Genomic DNA, 18,874 nt, shown 5'->3' with positions numbered 1-18,874 from the left:
GCCTGTAATCCCAGCTATTCAGGAGGCTGAGGCAGGAGAATCATTTGAACCCAGGAGGCCAAGGTTGCAGTGAGCCAAGATTGCCCCATTGCACTCCAGGCTGGGTGACAAGCGAGATTCTATTTCAAAAAAAAAAAAAAAAATACACCAACAAAAAACCAAAACGAGATATAAGGGATGATGAAATGGCATGCATCAGGCATCATCTTAGTGATTTAGTCCCTTAGAGTCTACAACAGGTGTAATGGAGAATGGGCAACACAGCTCAACATCTTTTGCAGTATGTCCTGAAATCAAGTTGCTATCCTTAACTATATGTCCTTAGTAGATAGGCATCCCACCTCTCAAGAAAGAGATCTATTCAGTCTTTATTTATCTACCTGTTCCAGACTGTGCCAACAGTCCAGGTTCTCACGACTCCAAAGACATGCTGAATTCACTATATGCAAACTTTGCCTTTAATTCTGGTACCAATTACTGCCCCCCAAATTTATAACCAGGATAATAAATGTTACTTTACTATCTTATATGTACTCAAAGTATTACACAAGCCACCATAACTTTTAAATAGGAAACTACTACATAAAACTTCATGGTTGATGCTTGAGGCCCCCAGGAATTAGTTTGAAAGGTATTCAGAGCTGGAGTCTGGAAACCCTTGTACTACAATTTATTCAACTATTTTTCTATTGTTAGCCATTCCCATTTTTTTCTTCTCTTTGCCTCTAAAAACGGTGTAGTAGATAATATGCAGTCTTAAGAACTAGTGTTGTTTTCTATAGGATAATCACAAACTGGTGCCACTGTGTTAAAAGGCACTGGAATGGATGCATATTTTAAAATTGTAGATGTGGCCATATTACTTGACAACAAATTTTAGCAATTCACCTTCCTAGCAATCATACATAAGTGCCAGTGTCTAGCATTCTTGCCAATTATTTCTTTTTTGCCAAGTGAATGGGGGGAAAAGGCATTTTTTAAATTCCAGTTTTTCATTTAGTGAGTTTGAGCATCATGTTTCCTTATATGGGGTGCCTATTTATAGCTGTTGGCCAATTTTATTGGAATTACATTTTTTTATTTCTAGGAGCAGGCTGAATAGAAGTATTAGTGTATCTATGCTACAAAATCCATTTTTCTAAGCTCTTAAGGTGTCTTTTGCCATTCGAAAAGTTTAAACTCGTATACAAGTATATATTTTATTTATGATGCTGGGGTTTTGAAATCTTGGTTTAGAAAGTCCCTTCTGTCCCCGGATTATATAATATTCTCCTAAAATTTATCTAATCGTCTCAGTTGTATTCTTCCGTTGAAATCATTTTTTTAGTGAAATTTATTTTTGCATAGAGCACGAGGAAGGGGCCAAGATAATTCAATATTTTATTAATCGGGCATCTAGATCTAGAGCGGGGAATGTCCGATACCATTCCAGGTTATACAGGCGAGATGAATGTCAGATCTTGGGAGCATTTCCAGTACAGGTTAAAACTGTCACGCGGTCGGCGGGATTGCAGGTGATGCAGCAAGCCTGGTGTCCTCGACAGGAGACGGTTTCCCATCTAGGACCGTTGGATAGGGTTGCTTTCTGAGCTTCCAGCCCTGTAGTATCTATCAGCCCGCTGATAAGGCAGCCTCCCGACGCCACTCAAAACATCCCAAAGGCCCCAAGCCAAACCCCGCTACTAGTAGAACCAACAGTCCAAAGGAAAGAGCCACGACGCGCTGCGCATGCGCGCTCTTCGCAAGCTGAAACCAGCAAGTTCCGCCTTCCAGCCTGAAGCGCATGCGCAACCTCGGTTCCGTTGCGTACCGTGCGCGTCTGTGGGATACTGCAGGGTTCAGGGGCAACTAGGAAGATGGCGGTTGCGCGCTTGGCAGCGGTGGCGGCCTGGGTACCTTATCGGAGCTGGGGCTGGGCAGCCGCCCCCGTCGGTCCCCACCGTGGCCTGGGCGCGCTGCTTGCACTGATACCTCAGCGGGCGCCACGGTGGCTCCCAGGTCAGTGTCCGAAAGGCGGGAGTAGGATGCGTTCTTTCGAACGCCTCGGGTTCCGTCAGTTCCTGTGCCTGTGCGGTGCGTCTTTGGCGCCCGGTTCAAAAATGCTGTTTCCCCTTTCTCAACACCCCAGTTCTAGGCGCTTAGTAGACTCATGGTGAAGGCTGTGAGGAGAACTCTGCCGCGGCCCTGCGGCATTCTGGGCATCCCGGGCCCTCGCCGGCGTTTTACACTGTGCAGTTTAAAGAGCTCCTGCTCCCTATCTGCCTCCCCTGCATTAAACGCCAACACTAGAAAAAATTAAAATATGCGTTTAATGCATTATTATTAGTTACTTCTAGGAGTTTGTAGATTGCGACTCCTAAAATGCTTAGACCCACTCTCCTTTGACTTGAGGGAACCTAATAATGTGAGGTATGTTCTTTGTAAAAGTGTAGACGCCCTCATAAGCCTAATTTCTAGTTTTGTCTTCTTGCTGCACCCACTCAGTGAAAAGAATCGTAATCATTATTGCACAAAGGAAACTAGAATTTGGGCCAAAAATCAGAGAACCTCGTATATGTATATATAGTCTTTGAATTAGATCCTTTTGTTTTTTTGGCTTTGTGTGTTGTTGACACCATTGTGCTTGGAGTGGTAATTAATGTCATGGCAGAGATCTTTTGTATGGAGATTTTTGTATCCAATAATTAAACTTTTATAATCAGTTTAACTTGCATTTAATTGTACGCAACCAAAAGGCATGTTACACATGCAGATACTCCTAGCAAAGTGTAGTATGTCAGTTCGTTAACCAGAGTATAATATTATTTCATATGTTTAGCAGACATTCATTGAGCACTTATGCACCAGGCTTTGAACTAATCCTTATGTTCAAAAATGATTTATGGATATAATTATATGAATCGGTCTTCTTAGAACTTACACTAAGTAAATTGTAATCATCTCAGGGGGAAATTATGTTTTGAGAGGTGATTTCTGGAAGAGGATAGTAAGAATTTTTTTTAGTGCTCAACTGAGTAGATGGGAAATGAACATCAGTGGATCAACGTAACTGGCCCTTACCAAAAGTTTTAAATTTGGCATATTTCTCTATACTTTGAAACAAGCTTTTATGTAAAAAAGGATAGCTTTAAGGCCTTCAATTACATCTTTAAAAAATCAACTTCTTAATTACAAAATGGGGAAAACTTTAGCAGCACACATGGATTCTCAAGACTGAGAAATTTTCAAAGTGGAGGACGGCTTCATTTAATAAGAAAAAAGAAAATGTGTTAGGCCAAAGACTCTAAGGAAGTACACAAACCTACTGTCTTTGGAAAGAAGAGGTGGGATTATAAATGACTCTTTTAAAAAAAATATCTACTTGTTACTTAAGAGCAAGTATGGATTTTATAATGGGGGAAAATTTGAAAAACAGTGAAATAGAATAATCTTATAAAGTTCACCAATTGTACTGTTGTACTTAGATTACACTAAAATCTGTATGTACCATTTACAGAAAGCCAAACCAACAAATAAAACGCAAAGTGATTGCATAGGTCTACAAGAAATCTCTTTCCAAAAACAATATTATCATACGTTATTTTTAAAGAAACTACTCATTGAACCCACTTCAGCTGATAATAAAATTATGAGTTGTCACCACAGCTCATGATTTCTTGGTTGAGGTGGGCAGATGGGTGGGCAGGTGGATGGGAGTCAGTAATAAAAAGGGCACAGCACCTCCTCCTTTGAAATAATTTTCCAAGGGCAGACCAAACCTGTTTCTTCCCTGACCCCCAAGAAAGTGGGGGATGCAAGGCCAGGCATGGTGGCTCACACCTGTAATTTCAGCACTGGGAGGCCAAGGTGGGCGGGTCACTTGAGCCCAGGAGTTGGAGACCAGTCTGGGCAACATAGTGAGACCCTGTCTCCACAAAAAAATACAAAAATTAACCAGGTGTGGTGGTACATGTGTGTAGTGAAGCTACTGGGGAGGCTGAGGCGGGACGATGGTTTGAGCTTGGGGAGTCGAGGAGGTCCAGGCTGCTTGTAAGCTACGATTGTACCACTGCATCCAGCCTGAGTGACAAGGTGAGACCCTGTCTCAAAAAAAAAAAAAGGAAATAGGGGATGTGAAACTTATCAAGCAAAAAATAAATTTAAAAACAAAACCAAAAATCTCACAAGAGAGGACTGAAACTATTGCAGGTAAATCTGAATGTTGATTGATACTGTTTAGGACAGATGATAAAGCAGCAACAGGAAAATGTTTTTCGATTAGTCTCTGTCTTTTGTTGCCTTGAAATTCCTACCTCATTGTGTATTTTGGAAGAATGAAGATTGGACTTCGCTCAAAGAAGTTACTGATGTTGGCATGATTTTAAAACTGGAGATCTCATGTACAGACTTACTAACTTCATACTTTGAGTCTGTTCTTGTTTTTTCTATTAAATGGAAATAGTATTTAACATCAATTCATTGAGATAAGAAAGTTAAGATCGAAAATATATATGGTTTTCCAAAGACTGAATTTACAAACCATAGTTTACTTTTTGTGTACTTTGTTTAGCTTGTAGACAAAAGACGTCACTCTCATTCCTTAATCGACCAGACCTTCCAAACCTGGCTTATAAGAAGCTAAAAGGCAAAAGTCCAGGAATTATCTTCATCCCTGGCTATCTTTCTTATATGAATGGTACAAAAGCATTGGCGATTGAGGAGTTTTGCAAATCTCTAGGTCACGCCTGCATAAGGTAGGAACAACATATTACTGAGAAAATATTACTACTGTTAGCATTACAATGGAGAATTACTTCTGTTCTAATCAGTTGAAGTAAATGCCAGCATTTTTATAAATTATTTTAATGATGTGTAAACTTGCATCTTGTGGTTTAGGCTAATTTTTAAAGCAACCTTTAAAAGACCTTTTTTAAAGGCCTTTGTGCCATGCTGACAACCCTGGCAGGAAAGGACGTCTTAAGGGAAGTAGTGGTAACTAAGCTCTTCAGAGGCAATAATGTATGTGACAACAAACAGATATACTAGTTGGCTTTCATACAGTCTCTTACATTATCATTTTCCACTGGGGACTTAAGGACTTTATTTGATCTCTGTTTATCTGAAAGTAATACGTGTATTTAAAAGTATTATATAATGCAAATTTCTGCTGAGTTTTCTCTTCCTTTTCCTGTAATCTAAATATGTATAATCATAAATAGGGATAAGTGATATTTAACTCAAGCTTGATTTTATAATTCCTAATTTTTCATACTGAGAGTTATTTTAGTAAATAACTTTGTTATTATAAGGTCTACCTATAGCAGTCATATGTTTAGTATCTACTGTCCAGAAGAGATGGTATGATTTCGTAAAAAGAAGATTAGCCTGGAATTCAAGAAACAAGGGTTCTAGAATAAATTCTAGCAATAACTATGACAAGTAAGTTAATAAACATTGGACCTAAGTTTGTCATCAAAAGGAGGTTGGTTGGACTAGAAATAACTTCTGAGTTATTTTCTAGCACTAACAGCCTAAAAATCTATCCATCTAAATTTTTAGAAGAGTGACTCACTAACATTCATTCAATAATTCTAGAAAATACAGCTATATATAAAACTTTCAGACTACCTGTTCAATATATTAGCATTTATGTCAATTATATAGATTTAATCTTATTTCTTTTACCAAACTAACTGAATTATTATATGTTCGTGCTCAGAACTCTTTTAAAATCTGTTCTGACTTATTCTGAAGATTGGAGTACTTTTTGGAAATAGATTCTCAAGCACTATACTGAGTGCTGCATAATAACAAAGAATTATAAAATATTGTACTTGCTTATGAGGACCTTTCATTCAGGGTGGGGGAACACAAGATAAAATACGTGTGAGAAATTAGGCAGAATGTGATTGTGTCAAAAGAACAGTATCCTTAATTGCATAAAGTTAAAGACAATGGGATTGAAATAGATAAAGGAACATTGAAGAATGAATTCGGATTTGGGTAGGAGGGAAGTGCTGTCCAAGGAGGGGAACTGTCCTGAGCAGAACATCATAATATCAAAAATATTGTTGTCACTTTTCTTTTTTGCCACTGAATAAATTTGAATCAAGAAATCACCATTTTACCAGTTCTTGAATTTCAGCTTTGAGACTATGAGAGTTATAACTAGTTCCTATCTCCCTATAAGACATAATGTGGGTTTTCTGCGTTTTGGATCCTGTATGAGTATACTGTCATAAAGAATAGTGCTTCACTACAAATTTTTAGTTTGAACAAGTTCCATTTTATTTACTCTTATCAAAGTTCATCACAGTCTAATTATTGTTAACTATTGATTGCACTTTATTATAAGAGATTTTGTCTTCTCTAATTTTTCAGGTTGCTTTTGTTGGGATTTTTTGCTGTAAAATTTAGATCTTCAGTGATGAAATAGTTTTATTACACAAGAAATAAAACATATGACTATATGAAAATGTTTTATTAAGATCCTATCACCATGCCTAAAATAAGACTGATTCAGATTTCAGGAATATAACATATGGTTTTAAGGCTGGTATTCTCTCATAGTTATTTTTAATAGAGTTTTTATTAGGGACTACATCACAGACTGTTGAGGCTGCTAAGGTGGAAATGTGCTACTGTTTAAAAGTTTTAAAGTTCTGAATATGTTTGGATTATCTTTGTCTCTGGATTGGGGTTCAGCGAGTTAACTATATATTTTTTACTGGTACCCTATTAGTATGACCAAATATTTATATTTTCCTTCATGAAAGAGCTATACAAGTATTTTGCATCGTCACCATATATTTAGAAGGCAGCTAACTGTAAAAGATGCCGCATTCAGCCATATCCAATTGCCAACTAAGAAGAGAGAAAAGGAGAGAATTAGTTGGTGTCTTTCTCCCTTTTTCCCTCCACCCTTTCCACCCGTCTCTTACATACCCTGGATTGAGGGGAAACAGTAACTGATTTAGACTGCACCAGTTGCCCTGTTCTATTTCCCAAGGATCCAAAATCGTTTCACTTCAAACCTAAAGAAAAATTTAATTTCTTCTCCCTCCTATTTCTTGTAAATCCCTTACTTACTGTACCAGCCATTCCACCAAAAAGGTTCATTTGAACTAGGCCCTGGGAAACAATATCAGTAAAGAAGGGAAAAGATATCAGTAAAGAAGATGATGGAAGAAGGTATTCCAGATAAAGGAATCAGTGTGAGGTGTGAAACACATAAGAAAACATAGACTTATTTTAGGAACAGTAAGTTCATCAATTTATCTAAAGCAGTAGTATTCTCTGATGAAGTGAGTACTACTGTAAAATTTAGTAGTTAAAAAAAAAATTACTGTAAAATTGATTGTGAAATCAGTCTGAAATGACCAGAATATAATGGTTAAAAAAAAAAACAGGCCAAAGCACTGTTTATGTTGTATATCACAGGGAGCACTGAAGGTAATGCTATATCAATATAATGTTAAAGAAAAAAACTGACATGTGTATAGTGACTCTATTTAAAGACAGAGTCAGAGAGACACAAGATAGAAGGCTACTGTGATAGTCTAGGTCTAAGATGACAAATAAACTCCTGCACCAAGATACTGGACTTACCAAAGTGCCAAGAAAGGGATGAACATAAGAAGAAATGGGAATGAATGGTGATGGTATAGGGCAGGTGGTATTCTGTAGCCTGGAAAAACAAACTTGAATAAAACAGCCTGCTCTTAAGGAACTGGCATTCTAGTCAGAGGGAGATGCATGTTTAAAAACAAACTTGATTACAATACAATATGAAAAGTGTTGAGTACATACAAAAGAAAGTGACTGGTACTAAAATGGGGCATATATGTCAAGTGAAGTTCCACAGAGGAGGTGACATGACTTCAAGGATGACTACGAATTTAGGTTGGGGAGGAAGCTGTTCTCGGCAGCAGAACAGCATGCTAAGGCTCTAAGTATAAAAGGGTGTAACTGGGAATTAGGAGTAGTTCAGTATGACTAGGGTTTAGGTAACCTGTGGGTGTGGTATGATACTTTATACCACCGTGATTTTTTATTGATTTGATACCCTTAAAGAGAGGTAAAATTCATAGATCAGACAGATAACTGAGCCTAGATAACTAGGAAGTCGGAAGGAGAAAGGGATGGGTTGGTGAAGATAAATTTTATTCTGGTCTCCCTCTGTTCCATTAATTCGCTAAATATACACTAAGCGCCTACCACTTGCAAGGAACTGATCTAGGCACTAGGAACGCATTGAAACAAAGCTTGTGCCCATGTGGAGCTTTCATTCCAGTGTGGGAGACAGACCACAAATAATCAAATATATCTCAAGTAGTCATAAGTGCTATGAAGAAAATGAAGCAGAGTAAAGAATTAGAGAATGATGAAAGCAGCACAGTTTTAATAATTGAATGGTCATGGGAGGCTTTTCTGAGGATGTAACGTTTGAGCCAAAGGCCTGAATGAAGTGAGGGATCAATCTAAATGGCCATCTGGAGGAGGGTATGCCATGTGGAGAAAAAAGCTGATGAGACAGGAACTTCAAGAAGGAAAGTGAAGATACAGTTGGGAGGGAGGGAGAGAGAGAAAACAATGAGAAATGAGATCAGAGAGGTGATCAGGCACCAAAGTATCGTAAGGACTCTGGGTTTAAAGATAATAGAAAGCCTTTGGAGGGTTTGCAAGACATGGTTTTGTTTTACAAGGATCACTCTATAGGGAAAGACTATGACTGTGAAAATGCAAACAGGAGACTTTTTACGAGACTATTGCATTAAGTTCAGTTGAGAGACAGTGTGACTAGGACTAGGCTGGTAGCAGTGGAGGAGGTGAGAAAGTGATTGGACATAGGAGATATTTGAAAGTGAATAAGCCAATAGAATTTGCTAAAATACATATTGATTGTGATGTTTTGCTATAAGCATTATAGTAATGAGGAAGGTGCTATCTTTCTTAAAAATTAAAGAAGCAAATGTATAGATATTTAGATACAGATTTTTTTATCCCCTTTTTCCAGGTTTGATTACTCAGGAGTTGGAAGTTCAGATGGTAACTCGGAGGAAAGCACACTGGGGAAATGGAGAAAAGATGTTCTTTCTATAATTGATGACCTAGCTGATGGGCCACAGGTGACTGTTTTTGTTAAGTATGATGGTAATTACTATAACCTCATATTTAAGCTGTTTCTTTTTTTTTTTTTTTTTTTTTTTGAGCGAGAGTCCCACACTGTCGCCTGGCCTGGAGTACAGTGGCGCGATCTTGGCTCACTGCAAGCTCTGCCTCCTGGGCATTCTCCTTTCTCAGCTTCCCAAGTAGCTGGGACTACAGGCGCCCGCCACCACACCTGGCTAATTTTTTGTATTTTTAGTAGAGATGGGGTTTCACCGTGTTAGCCAGGATGGTCTTGATCTCCTGACCTCGTGATTCGCCCGCCTCGGCCTCCCAGAGTGCTGGGATTACAGGCGTGAGCCACTGCGCCTGGCCTAAGCTATTTCCTTAGATATGAAAATGTTTTTATTTCATTTAAATGTTTAATCAATTTTGATATTTGATTTAAAATGATTCCATGATTTTTACTTTCTAACAATATATTTTTTAGGCCGGGCTCGGTGGCTCATGCCTGTAATCCCAGCACTCTGGGAGGCCGCAGCGGGCGGATCACGAGGTCAGGAGATCGAGACCATCCTGGCTAACATGGTGAAACCCCGTCTCTACTAAAAATACAAAAAATTAGCCAGGCGTGGTAGTGAGCTCCTGTAGTCCCAGCTACTCTGGAGGCTGAGGCAGGAGAATGGCATGAACCCGGGAGGCGGAGCTTTCAGTGAGCCGAGATCGCGCCACTGCACTCCAGCCTGGGCGACAGAGCGAGACTCCGTCTCAAAAAAAACCAAAACAAAACAGTATATTTTTTATTGTACATGTTTTGTTTTATGTTTATAACCTTTTCTACTTAAAGACCTAATATTTTATTTTATTTTTAGATTCTTGTTGGATCGAGCCTTGGGGGGTGGCTTATGCTTCATGCTGCAATTGCACGACCAGAAAAGGTCGTGGCTCTTATTGGTGTAGCTACAGCTGCAGATACCTTAGTGACAAAGTTTAATCAGCTTCCTGTTGAGGTAAGTCAAAAGTCACTTTGACCACCTCAATATATTTACCCCTTATACTTCTTCTGCTCCCTCTTTCTTTGAGGGAAGGAGGGACAGATAACAATAAGTCCTTTGACTTACTGTGCTGGCCCAACTTTTGTCTTAGCTGCCTTTCTGTACACAATCTTTTTTCTACCTTTAACTATTTGGCATCTTGTTTAAGATTTCCTTTCTTCACTGTCTCTTCAAGTCATTCTGCCAATATTTGAGACACGTTAACAAAATCACACTTTGAAGTGTCTTTTTTTAAAGCAACATTTTCTTTATTATTACATTTACTTATTTGGATCATACATCGTGATCTCCTTTTGGTCCTCTTACTTTGTGGCATGTGGTCCCTAGGCTAGTGCCTATTCTTATGACCATGTTAGAGTGGGCTAATCAGCTGAAACTACAGTCATCCCTTGGTATCTGAAGGGGATTGCTTCCAAGACCTCCCACGGATACCAAAGTCCATAGAAGGTCAAGTCTCTGAGAAAAAAAAATGGTGTAGTATTTGCACATAATGTTGTATAATCTAAGTCATCTCTGGATTACTTAAAATACCTAGTACAATGTAAGTGCTATGTAAATTGTTGTTATACTGTTACCGTTTAGGGAATACTGACGAGAAAAAAAGTCTGTACATGTTCAATACAGATGTAACCTTTTTTTTCCAGGTATTTTTGATCCAAAGTTAGTTGAATCCATGGTTGCAGAAACCATGAATATGGAGAGCTGACTCTCTTTGTTTTAGCCTAAAAGCAGCCTCAGATCCTCTCAACAGAACTCTCCAGACAGATACTGTCAGTCAGAGTGACAGAGATACAGAAATTAAAGAAAACAGAGCAGTAGTTTAAAAATATGGTCCCTAGGCTAGTAACAGCAGCAGCAGCACTTGAGAACTTGTTAGAAGCCCGAATTCTTGGGTTTTACCCTGAATCAAAAACTGGGGGTGCGGCCCAGCAGTCTGTGTTTTAACAAACCTCTTGTAAAGTTTGAGAACAATGCTTTAGAGAATGGAGGAAGAAGAGAAGGAGATTCAGAAATAAAAAAAGAAGAAAAAACGTATGTAGTGTTGAATAGTAGAATGTCATTGATTTGCCTCAAGTTCTGCATTAATACCTTTGCCATCTATTAGCTACGTTCATTCTTAGTTCACATTGTTTTCAGCTCCTTAAGAAATAGCATTGTGTGTGTATTCAGGTTTCTTATATTATTTCCTGTCAGAGCTAAAATTACAAAGCTGGTCTTCCTTGAACTTATCTCCTGTTTCTGAATTTTGTTCACTTTCTTGGTGGTTTCTTATACATAGTTGCTCAATGTCTTCATGTTTTTCCCACCATTGCCATTTTGTGGATCTAAATGTGGACTCCTCCTTGCTCCATCCTCTCAACTCAATAATATAGTGCTTCTCAGGTAGGAAATTATCTCAAGGACATGGCAGATTGAAAAGGATTTGATTTTGGGGGGTTGGGGGGATTTATTGTATTTTGTAATTATTGGTAAATGACAAAACCTGTGTACATTTGTTTTGGTTTTGTTTTTATGTTTGGGGGTTTTTAGGGTATCTCTGCTGCCCAGGCTGGAGTGCGGTGGTGCAGTCATTGCTTACTGCAGCCTTGACCTCCCAGACTCAAGAGATCCTCCCACCTCAGCCTCCTGAGTAGTGGGACCACAGGTGCACACCACTATGCCTGGCTGATTTTTGTATTTTTTGTAGAGATGGGGGTCTCGCCATGTTGCCCAGGCTGGTTTTGAACTCCTTGGCTCAAGAGATTTTCCTGCCTTGGATCTCCAAAGTGCTGAGATTACAGACACAAGCCATTATGCCTGGTACATTTCTCTCTCTCTCTCTCTCTCTCTCTCTCTCTCTCTCTCTCTCTCTCTCTCTCTCCCTCTCTCCCTCTCTCCCTCTCTCCCTCTCTCCCTCTCTCCCTCTCTCCTGGTACATTTCTCTCTCCCTCTGTCTCTCTCTCTCTCTCTCTCTCCTGGTACATTTCTCTCTCTCTCTCTCTCTCTCTCTCTGATTTTTACATTTCTCTCTCTCTCTCTCTCTCTCTCTCTCTCTCTCTCTCTCTCTCTCTCTCTCTCTCTCTGTGTGTGTGTGTGTGTGTGTGTGTGTGTGTGTGTGTGTGTTCACATCAGTCAGAGTGAGGATAGGGTAGATACTTTCTAAGTGACTGAGAAGATTTATAATCTGCAAATCAAGGCATTTTTTGCTAATACTTAATCTGATAAGCAGTTGTTAACAGAAGCATGTTGAGCCCTTGGTTAACTTAAAAGTATATATAAGGAAAGAGCACCAACACTAAGACCACTATCTCTTCTCCACATAAACAGCGCTAACAATGTCAATGGAGCAGATGTGGAGATTTTTACTGTCTTTTTTAACCCTGGAAATATTAAGCCCAGCTTTTCTCATTGCTTGTGTAAGAACTGGACCATCCTCTTAACTGACTCTAATCATTATTGCCTTCTTTGGACACTAGAGGGCCTCGGACATGATGCACAGCTGTTTGGAATGTAAGCTTCTGAACCACATTGCCTTGATAAGTTTTGTTGGTGTAGAACTTAATATATTCTACATTTTCTTTGGGTAATGTCTTTGCTGTTTCTGAACTTTTTGTTCTTGAAGATTTGAGACATACATTTTATAAAGTTAACTTTATTCTTCAAATGGACCATTTTCATTCAATTCAGTGGCAGGTAACAGAGCTAGTTGGGGGCCAGGGATGCATAAAATGAAACTATTATTAATTCAGTGTCTCCTTAATTAGCAAAACCTCCACTTCAGCTAATAATCAGTGGGACTAAGTTCTATCTGCTGAAGTATTTACAAATTCAGGAACAATCCTGAGTAGTTGAGGATAGCTAAACATCATCTTTACTTTAAATATTTGGTTCATATGTTGTTTTAATACAGAGAATGCCATGATATTAATATAGATTTATACATTTTATAGTTTTGTAGAATTTCATTAATTTTAAATCATTTGGAGACGTATTTAGAAGTACCTTTTTTTTTTTACTGAATTATTAAGTCTTTTTGGAATTAAAAATATATTAAAAGCCTAAGTACATATAGATTATGTTTTGTCATACATATTTTTTAAGTTCTTGTTTTCCTTTTTACATTTGCAATAAATTAACAATTTTAAACATGGGAAAATCATAGTATATTTGTTGAAATTTTAAATTTTTCAATTCTGTGTAGCTTTTCTTTCCTTGTTTTTTTAAATTTTTGATAAGATGTCCATTCCATTTTTCTAGAAATGCCCTTCATATTATATGATTGTAAGAGTCTTAAAACTATTCATAGCTTGATTTTTTTTTTTAGTTTTAAGCTCTGATCATCTTTCCAAGAATTTATTATATATAAGTAAACTTTTATGCTCAAAAGTATTCATGACAGTACCACAGTATGAGATGGTCAAGCTAATTAAGTCAATTATGGTGGACTGCTATGCAGCATTTAAAACCTTTTCATATAATTTTTTAAACCCAGAAATATATGCACTAAATAAAGCAGCATAGAAAACTATATGAATGTGTAATATGTATGTATTTTACATATTACATACAAACCAAAACACATATAGACAAATACTGGAAGGAAATAAGTCGCAAGGTTTTTTTTTTTTTTTGGCTATACTTTAAGTTCTAGGGTACATGTGCATAGCATGCAGGTTTGTTACATATGTAATACATGTGCCGTGTTGGTGTGCTGCACCCATTAACTCATCATTTACATTAGGTATATCTCCTAATGCTATCCCCCCCACCCCCCACAATAGGCCCCGTGTGTGATGTTCCCCTTCCTGTGTCCAAGTGATCTCATTGTTCAATTCCCACCTATGAGTGAGAACATGCGGTGTTTGGTTTTCTGTTCTTGCAATAGTTTGCTGAGAATGATGGTTTCCAGCTGCATCCATGTCCCTACAAAGGACACGAGCTCATCCTTTTTTATGGCTGTATAGTATTCCATGGTGTATATGTGCCACAGTAAGCCACATATTAATGGTTTTTCTATCCATAAGATAGGATTATGGGTGATTTATTTCTTTTCTATTATTATTGTTTTCTATAATGATTGCATGTTACTCGTTATACAAAATTCTAGTTTTTTAAGGAAAATTAAGATAAATTATGTAAAAAATAGGAGTTCTCAAAAAGTCAAAGGAAGTGTATGTTTCATTTTAAGGGAATAAATGTACAGATATTATTGTTTGGCTTTCAGGAAGTATGTGGAAGACTTCTTTGTCATCCCGAACAAAAATCAAATTTTTTTCTCTTTTGTAGGACTCTGGAAGGAAAAACTGTATTTCTTTACATTCAGCCTAAAATTTCATGAGTATGTGTATGATAGTTTCAGTGTAATTACTCTTAGTTTTTTATTCTTAGTTCTGTGTTTGATTCTTTCTCTTCTTCCCCTATGCCATACCCATTTTAGCTCCTTTAAGCACTTTTAGGTTTACAATTTTGAAATCTAAACAACGTTTGTTCTAAGATTTGATTTTATTTAAACATGAATGATACCTGGACCGATTCCAAGAAATTGTAGTGCCTTTCTCACCCTTCATTTTTCTTTTCAGTTGGGGTAAAGCAACATCTGATTTAAGATAGTGTATGATAAAGTTAGATAAATTTAAATTTAAGTTTGAGTCTTAGCCATAGTTAGTAGCCTAGCCCTGAACTGTTGGGCACAATATTTCATTTATCTAAACCATATTACCCTCTTTTGTAAAAATAGAATAATAACAGAATTATTATCAGAATCTTATGGAATAATATGTATAAAATACCCATCACAGTACCTGGCGTATAGTAATTATTGATAATATTGTTATGCTTTTGTTACCTCTATCCTCTTATTCAAGAACTGCTTTCTTTAGATTACTTGAAACTATTGCATATGTTAATGTTACTTAAAATCACAAATACTTTTGTTTTTCTTTCTGTTTCCAATAGCTAAAAAAGGAAGTAGAGATGAAAGGTGTGTGGAGCATGCCATCAAAATACTCTGAAGAAGGAGTTTATAATGTTCAGTACAGTTTCATTAAAGAAGCTGAACATCACTGCTTGTTACATAGCCCAATTCCTGTGAACTGCCCTATAAGATTGCTCCATGGCATGAAGGATGACATTGTACCTTGGCATACATCAATGCAGGTTGCTGATCGAGTACTCAGCACAGATGTGGATGTCATCCTCCGAAAACATAGTGATCACCAAATGAAGGAAAAAGCAGACATTCAACTTCTTGTTTACACTATTGATGACTTAATTGATAAGCTCTCAACTATAGTTAACTAGTATCACGTGTTTAGTTGGTATGTAAACTAATGTATCCAGAAGATTGGAAGAGGATAAGAAATGAAAGATCCTGATACTTTAGGTTTTTCTTTTACCTCTATTTTGTAAATATCAGATGAGTATTATTTAATGATGTATTTGCACAAGTAATGCATATTGTGAAGAAGGACCAGCTGCTGTTTAGAAAATTTTCTCGTTCCTTCTGTCCTTGATTTTTTTTCATTAAAGTATTTCCTTTTTTTAATTCAAGAAAAGTTTACCTTTCTTATGCTTATGTTAGCTATTCCAGCTCTTAATTGCATCCTTTTCTAAATAGGATTATTAATAAAGCGTAAATATTTTGTTTATTATAGACAGAAATTTGTAACATTACTTCTGCTTTGAAAATGCAATTCACAAAATACAGGGAAATTTTTATTGAAGTAAATTTGAAATGATGGAGAAATTTCAGAAGCATAATAAAGTTCACAATAAGGATAATACTTTATATAATGTATAAAGTATAATTATATATTATATATGTTACATAAACTGCACATTATATTCAAACTTAAAATTAAGCTTTTACTTTTTTTAAAGGCCCAAAATTGTACAGTGATACGAGGAGCTGTTTCTAAATTTTGGCTTATGTGTAATATATTTAAATGGGGAATTTCATCTAAAACAATGATGTAGCATTTTAATATTCTGATTGGTAAAATTAAAGAGGAAGTTGATCTTTATATGTTATTACTTATAGAAACATTCATTATTTTATTAATATTGCCCTAAGTACAACTAGGCACGTGGTTGCCACCTAAATCAGAAGACTTTCTGAAGTCACTAAGAAAGTGTGAAATGCTAGTGTAAAGGTTGCTTTTTTTTTCTTTCCTAAGTAACTAAAGTGAGATGGAGATTAAGCCTTGATATTATTGAGTTAATGTTTTTTATTTATTAATTTTGACTGGATTTTATTTAGCTTGATTAGGTTATTATCTGTCAAACCTTTTAAGTTGACAACATGACTCATATATATACATGTATATAAAATGAGCATGTGTCGAAGACTTACTCAACTCATTAATGAGGAAACCAGCAGATAGTAAAGCTGGTTCAAAGTGCAGTTCAAGAAACTAAGGGCATTGAAGAAAAAATGTTGAGAGAAAATTGCTGAGCAGAAAAAAGTGTTAATGAAGCTGACCTGACTACTTATGCTTAAGACCTGCTTTACAAGGTTGGCCCTTGATTGGCATCTGGGAACTTGGAGTTCAGGGGGCTTCCACCATTCCCACAACTGATCAAAGTAGCTTACTATATCTAAACTGTAAAACAATATAGTTTCTCCTGAAAACAATATAGCTTTCCTTCTGGGAGTCTGGAATTTTGGTATGTGCCAGGCAGAGACTACCCTTTGTGACCAGCTCCCATTAAAAACCGCAGGCACTCAGTCTCTAACAAGCTTTTCTGGTTGACGGTGTTGCACAAGTGCTGTTACAACTGGTTGCTGGGAGAATTAAGCTCATCTGTGATTCCACTGGCAGAGGATTCTTGGAAGCTTGCACTTAGTTTCCCCTGACTTCACCCCATGTGTCTTTTTTCCTTTGCTGATTTTGCTTTGTATCCTTTAACTGTAATAAATCATGGCCGTGAGCAGAACTGTATGTGGAGTCTTATGAGTCTTCCTAGCAAATCTTCACATTTGGGGATGAGTTGAGGGCCTCTCCACAGATGCAAAACTGGTTTATGTCCTATGGGGCAATTAAACTACAATCCATGGGTTATCTTTTATACTGGACAAAAATTACAAACCACAAAGAAATCATACATGAGCGCAACTGTCTCTGGTGTTGGAGTGGGTTGATAGAAGATGGCACTGGCTATTCAAGGACTTACTTTGCCTAGACGTTGCTAGGTGTGAGGCTTGTTAGGAACACAAAGGCAAGGGCCCTTGCCAATGATGGTTTTCTGTACAAAATAATATGATTAGAGATTCATAATACATATGTAGAGACAGTATAGCATAATGGTTAAGGGCAGAGACGAACTTGGTTTTTAATTCTGGCTCACCATTTACTAGCTCTGTGACTGAGCAATTAACTTCACTGAGTCTCAATCTCATCTACCTCTGTTGAGATTAGAGGCATTTCCAGATACAAATCTAAACAGTACACCATTCTCCAAACAGCCACTATAGAGGCGTCTCTGGAGGAGGAGAAGAAAAAAGCTCTGGGCAACACTGAGTTTATTATAAAGTATGGAGATAGAAAGCTGAAAGAATTACTTGCCATGTAACTATTCCAAGGATAGTCCCCAAAGCAAATATGTCAAATACTCATTAAATTTGGAACAGTTAAATCTAAAGAATTCTTACATTCTGGGGTTGAGGTGGGTGGAATTTCAATATACCTTTTTAAGATCCTCTGAATACAGATCTCAAGTAACTTCTTAGTTTAGAAAGAATTGTGGAGTATATGTGATGCTTTGGTATATTTCAAGAATATACCTAGAAAATTGCAAGCAATTTTTTTTAACCTAATGTATCTTTTGGGGAAAATACACTTTCCCATTTTGTCTTCCCCTTTTCCTAGGCTTTCAGGGCTTTGCAGGTAGATAAACTTCTACTAAAGAAGCTCAGGAGTCAGTTTCTCTGAAGCCTTTCCTTACTCATCCCCATCTCTCTTTTTCAGGAAGTTTGTTGCTGGGTCCTCTGGGCGCTCTTGTGAACAGTACTCTATCGATGCCTTTTTGGTACCACTTGCTGCTTTGAAATTCTCAGTTTATATCCTAGCTTCCTTCTCGCAAAGGACAACTGAGGTCAGAAGCTGTATTTTGACATTGTTTGTCGTCAGACATCTCTGACTATGCTATATCAACTCCTTTACTGGCTCCTCCTCCTTGCCCACCTTATAATGTTAACACTCCTTGAGTTCTGGCCTTGGCAATCTTCTCTTGCTACTTATTCACCTTAAGCAACATCACCCACGTTCGTGGTTTAAACTACTACCTGCTTGCAGGTGACTCAACTACACACCTACAATCTAGACTCTTGAGCTCCAGACCCATAAACCCAACTGCCTAATACACTGGGATGGACCATGGGCTTCCCAAATGCAGTAAATCCAAACCTTATTGTCTTTTCTGCTTTATATATCTCCCCACCTATGAGTCCTCTTAAAATAAATGGCGCCACCATTGCTTCTGTTATACAAGTCAAACTTGTGAGTCATTCTGACTGTCTCCTTTTCCTTTACCCAAACCAGATTGATCATTCTCTCTATGAAAAAGCTCAAACTCTTGCATGATGTATGAGTCCATGCAAGGCTGGTTTAACAACCAAAAACCAGTTGCTGAAAGCCAGTTTAACAACTGGCTTTTGGTGGTGGGGTGGAAGCCCTGATTTGTAGCATTTGCTAACATTCACAGCATAAATATTCCTGCCCTGGCTGGTTTAAAACTACATCATGACATCTCTG

At 37.5% G+C, this 18,874-nt stretch overlaps 1 protein-coding gene across 2 annotated transcripts; it reads left to right on the top strand.

Moving 5' to 3' along the window:
• The first annotated feature begins 1,825 nt into the window (after positions 1 to 1,825).
• On the top strand, positions 1,826 to 17,062 carry ABHD10 (abhydrolase domain containing 10, depalmitoylase). 2 transcript variants are annotated; one of them, XM_005548185.4, is made up of 5 exons: positions 1,826 to 1,998; positions 4,550 to 4,733; positions 8,996 to 9,107; positions 9,960 to 10,097; positions 15,078 to 17,062. In XM_005548185.4, exons 1-5 carry the CDS (start codon positions 1,857 to 1,859, stop codon positions 15,420 to 15,422), a joined length of 921 nt encoding a protein of 306 aa, XP_005548242.3. In that variant the 5' UTR covers positions 1,826 to 1,856; the 3' UTR covers positions 15,423 to 17,062. The 2 variants fall into 2 exon arrangements, with proteins under 2 accessions (XP_005548242.3, XP_073889571.1); XM_074033470.1 differs by having other exon boundaries at positions 8,996 to 9,132.
• The last annotated feature ends 1,812 nt before the right edge of the window (positions 17,063 to 18,874 follow it).

This window comes from Macaca fascicularis, chromosome 2 (assembly GCF_037993035.2).
Source record: "Macaca fascicularis isolate 582-1 chromosome 2, T2T-MFA8v1.1".
Lineage (NCBI taxonomy): Eukaryota > Metazoa > Chordata > Mammalia > Primates > Cercopithecidae > Macaca > Macaca fascicularis.
Note: the sequence above shows the minus strand (reverse complement) of the source record. Positions and strands in the feature narration are given on the sequence as shown.

Coding starts and splice junctions, on each gene's coding strand:
- ABHD10 (XM_005548185.4), top strand. CDS start 1,857: ATGGCGGTTGCGCGCTTGGCAGCGGTGGCGGCCTGGGTACCTTATCGG. Junction 4,734..8,995: donor CTAGGTCACGCCTGCATAAG/GTAGGAACAACA, acceptor CCCTTTTTCCAG/GTTTGATTACTCAGGAGTTG. Junction 10,098..15,077: donor TTAATCAGCTTCCTGTTGAG/GTAAGTCAAAAG, acceptor TGTTTCCAATAG/CTAAAAAAGGAAGTAGAGAT.